This window comes from Blennius ocellaris (assembly GCF_963422515.1).
Source record: "Blennius ocellaris genome assembly, chromosome: 17".
Taxonomy (NCBI): Eukaryota; Metazoa; Chordata; class Actinopteri; order Blenniiformes; family Blenniidae; genus Blennius; species Blennius ocellaris.
This window is the reverse complement of record NC_137666.1, coordinates 851,016-854,083: the sequence shown is the minus strand read 5'-3', so window position 1 is coordinate 854,083 and position 3,068 is coordinate 851,016. Positions and strand designations below refer to the sequence as shown.

The 3,068-nt window shown below is 38.7% G+C and overlaps 2 protein-coding genes across 2 annotated transcripts in view; both read left to right on the top strand.

Annotated features, from left to right (window-relative positions):
- rbm25a (RNA binding motif protein 25a) overlaps positions 1-978 on the top strand; it is a gene marked incomplete at its 3' end in the record, with an annotated part of 17,476 nt that extends 16,498 nt beyond the window's left edge. The window contains exon 13 of the mRNA XM_080512570.1: positions 690-978. Within this exon, the coding sequence (XP_080368696.1) occupies positions 690-978 (289 nt within the window). The remainder of the gene's footprint in view (positions 1-689) is intronic.
- slc39a9 (solute carrier family 39 member 9) overlaps positions 813-3,068 on the top strand; it is an 8,152-nt gene continuing 5,896 nt past the window's right edge. The window contains exons 1-2 of the mRNA XM_080512836.1: positions 813-1,363; positions 1,762-1,870. Coding sequence (XP_080368962.1) covers positions 1,268-1,363; positions 1,762-1,870 — 205 coding nt within the window. The 5' untranslated portion in view covers positions 813-1,267. The remainder of the gene's footprint in view (positions 1,364-1,761; positions 1,871-3,068) is intronic.

Below are 3,068 nucleotides of genomic sequence, written 5' to 3'. Positions count from 1 at the left end.
AATAAAAGATTAAAAAATTATTTGAAATGGCCATTGTTCCTAGAAATAAAAAAAGCATGGTGGGGCATGGTGGGTGTCAATGACTGTGAGGAAACTACAGGAAATGTTAAATTATTGAAAATATAATACGAAATAAAACCATTAATTCACACAGTATAAGCTCTAGATTTTATAAATTCAACTTATTAGTGTTATAAACAATATATAGACTTACTAGATAATTGAGAGTAAACAAGTGATGTGTGTTGTGGGGGTTTGGGGGACTTCCTGCCAAACTTCATGTCACCAAACTATAAAAGGATTTGTTTACATTTCAGTTGCCATAATGTGAAAAAATATCCCTTTGACTAATAATCCAATTCCAAACAGTACAATATATGACTGAGAAACTGGTACATACTCTTGTATAAGACACCTGGAAAATGTAGTTATTTAACTTTGAATAGAACAAATATAAAAATTCCTTGTAAATCTATAAAAATTAGTATTTTGTGAAAATGTATATCCACAAAAGAAGTGATTAATATACATGTATATGCACCTATCTAGAAATACACACGTAAACATGTCTGGAGAGGGTTAGGTTTTTTTTTTTAAATAAACTTTTAAAATTCAGAAAGTTTAATAAAACGTGAATGTGCAGTGTAAATTCTGCTGATTATTTATTTATTTTTTTGCTGTTACGTCAGAACGACAGCTTCCCACGAGCCCTGCTTTCTTGCGGCGCGTGGCTCAGTGACGTGGCAGCTTCCGGTCGACCCTCCGACCCGGAAGTGCTTCAAGTCTGCAATCAAACACAGAAGATGCTCGCCTAGCGCCGCCAGCTCGGCTAGCTTCCCCCCGTCACGAAACTCACCGGGGGCCGGGGAGTTGTGCGACATAATTCGCGACACGGAGCCTCCGGCGGTAACGATGCGGGCCCTCGGCGACTTCCGCTGGACACTCGACGCGCCGCGGGTTCGTGTTTACGGAGCTTGAGCCGGATAATTACCGCGGCTAGTTAGCTTAGCTTCGCTTGTGGAGGCCGGCTGCTGCGAACGTGGACGTTCGATAAACAAACAAGCGACACGACGGAGATAAGAAATAAAAAAAAAACCTTCAAAGTCTCGGGTTTGCGGGGATGACATTAGCTGCTGGCGGACACGAATACGAGTCCGCGTTGAATCAACGGAGAAAAGGGAGAGAATTGATGGTGCAGCTCGGCGGTTAGCTGGTTAGTTGGTTAGTTAGTTGTTTAGCTAGCGACAATAAGAGAAAAAGTGCCGTCATGGACGATTTCAGCTCGATCAGCCTGCTGTCTGTGGCCATGCTGGTGGGATGTTATGTGGCCGGAACTATTCCTCTAGCGGTCAACTTCTCAGAGGTAAGTTTGTCACACACACACACACACACACACACACTTGTTTACACAGTGTGTGTGTCAGTGGCTTCAACCTTGTCATTAGTTGAGCTTCTACATTGTCATTTAAACAACAAAACACAGTTGTACGTTCAGGATTTACAAACACGACGGACACAGATTGAGTTAATCAGTCCAGGTGTGTTTGTTTGTGAAGGTTTTATTTTGTTTATTTCATTTATTAAAAACAAGCAAAAAATCTATACATTTCAAGCAAGTATTTTGAATAGAAAGGCGGCAGAAAGAAGTAAAAACGTGTAACGTCTGCCCCCTTTTAACACTAAAATCATTGACAGTCTTAGTCCAGTTAAACTCTGTTTTATCGACTTTTAACGTTGTGTTTGTGTCGCTGTTTGTTCCAGGAGAAGCTGAAGCTGGTCACCGTCCTCGGCGCCGGGCTGCTTTGTGGCACCGCTCTGGCCGTCATCATCCCCGAAGGAGTTCACGCTCTCTACGAGGAAGTCCTGGAAGGTTTGGAGGAACACCACACATCCGACACCAGTTCGCTGACATATCAGAGGTTTAAACTAACTGCAGTGTCACAGATCCACATTTCCGCAGGATTATTTGACCCAAACGGGTTTTACCAGTTTGTTTGAGTCGCCCTACGAAAGTGTAAAATGACGTCGCACAACAACATAGAAGTGAATAGGAAAGGCACAAATCAGGTGTGAGTCGTGCAGCGGAAAGTATTTAGATCGTTTGTTTACCTGCTTTCTTTTGTCACATAAAGTGTTTGAAACTGGATCATTACGGTTCATATTGTGTTTTTTGCACTTGAGCTTTTATAAATCCACAAACTGGCTGTTTGGTTTCTGTTTCACGCAAGTGGAAGGGAGATTAAAATGCCTAAATAGACTAATTAAAATGTATGAAGTCAGTTACATAACAACCTGTTCACACTATCAAATCATTGTTTCAGTTTTGTTTTAAAATGAAAGTCCTAATAATTATAATTATTAATATTGTTTTCATTCAAAAATGTCCCCGTCACTTGATTTCGTTATTTTATAATCAAAACTATCAGGAAATTGTGTGTTTGGTCTCAAATTGTCTTGGTTTGCTTTAATTAGCTAAACGTGTGTGTAATCAATGGAAAAACCAGACAATATTTGCACCTTTGAGATTAAAATTTGAGACGTGTTGCTTAAGAAAAGTCTCAAAAGAGACGAATCATTCAGATCAATGGATTTATAAATGTTTAAATTACTTTTCCTGCAACTTCATTTCTGTTTGCAGCTCCAGATTTTGTTATTTTATAACCAACTTGATTTTATAATAACTTGATTTTGTTGTTTTATAACCAAAACTATCAGGAAATTGTGTGTTTGGTCCCAAATTGTCTTGATTTGCTTTAATTAGCTAATAAAGTGTGACCAATGGGGAAAAACCAGACAATATTTGCACCTTTGAGATTAAAATTAGAGACGAATCATTCAGATCAATGGATTTATAAATGTTTAAATGACTTTTCCTGCAAGTTCCTTTCTCTTTGCAGCTTCACTTCACTCAAACATTCTGCATAATATTTGCTGCTTCAATTGCTTGTGACTCGTCCTGCCGCCACCGATGTAGAAATTAAGGGAAAAACTAATCTTCTTTTTTGTTGGTCTTGTCATTTTATTTTGTTGTATTTATCTACCACACTTTTTTTTTTTATTAAAATTTT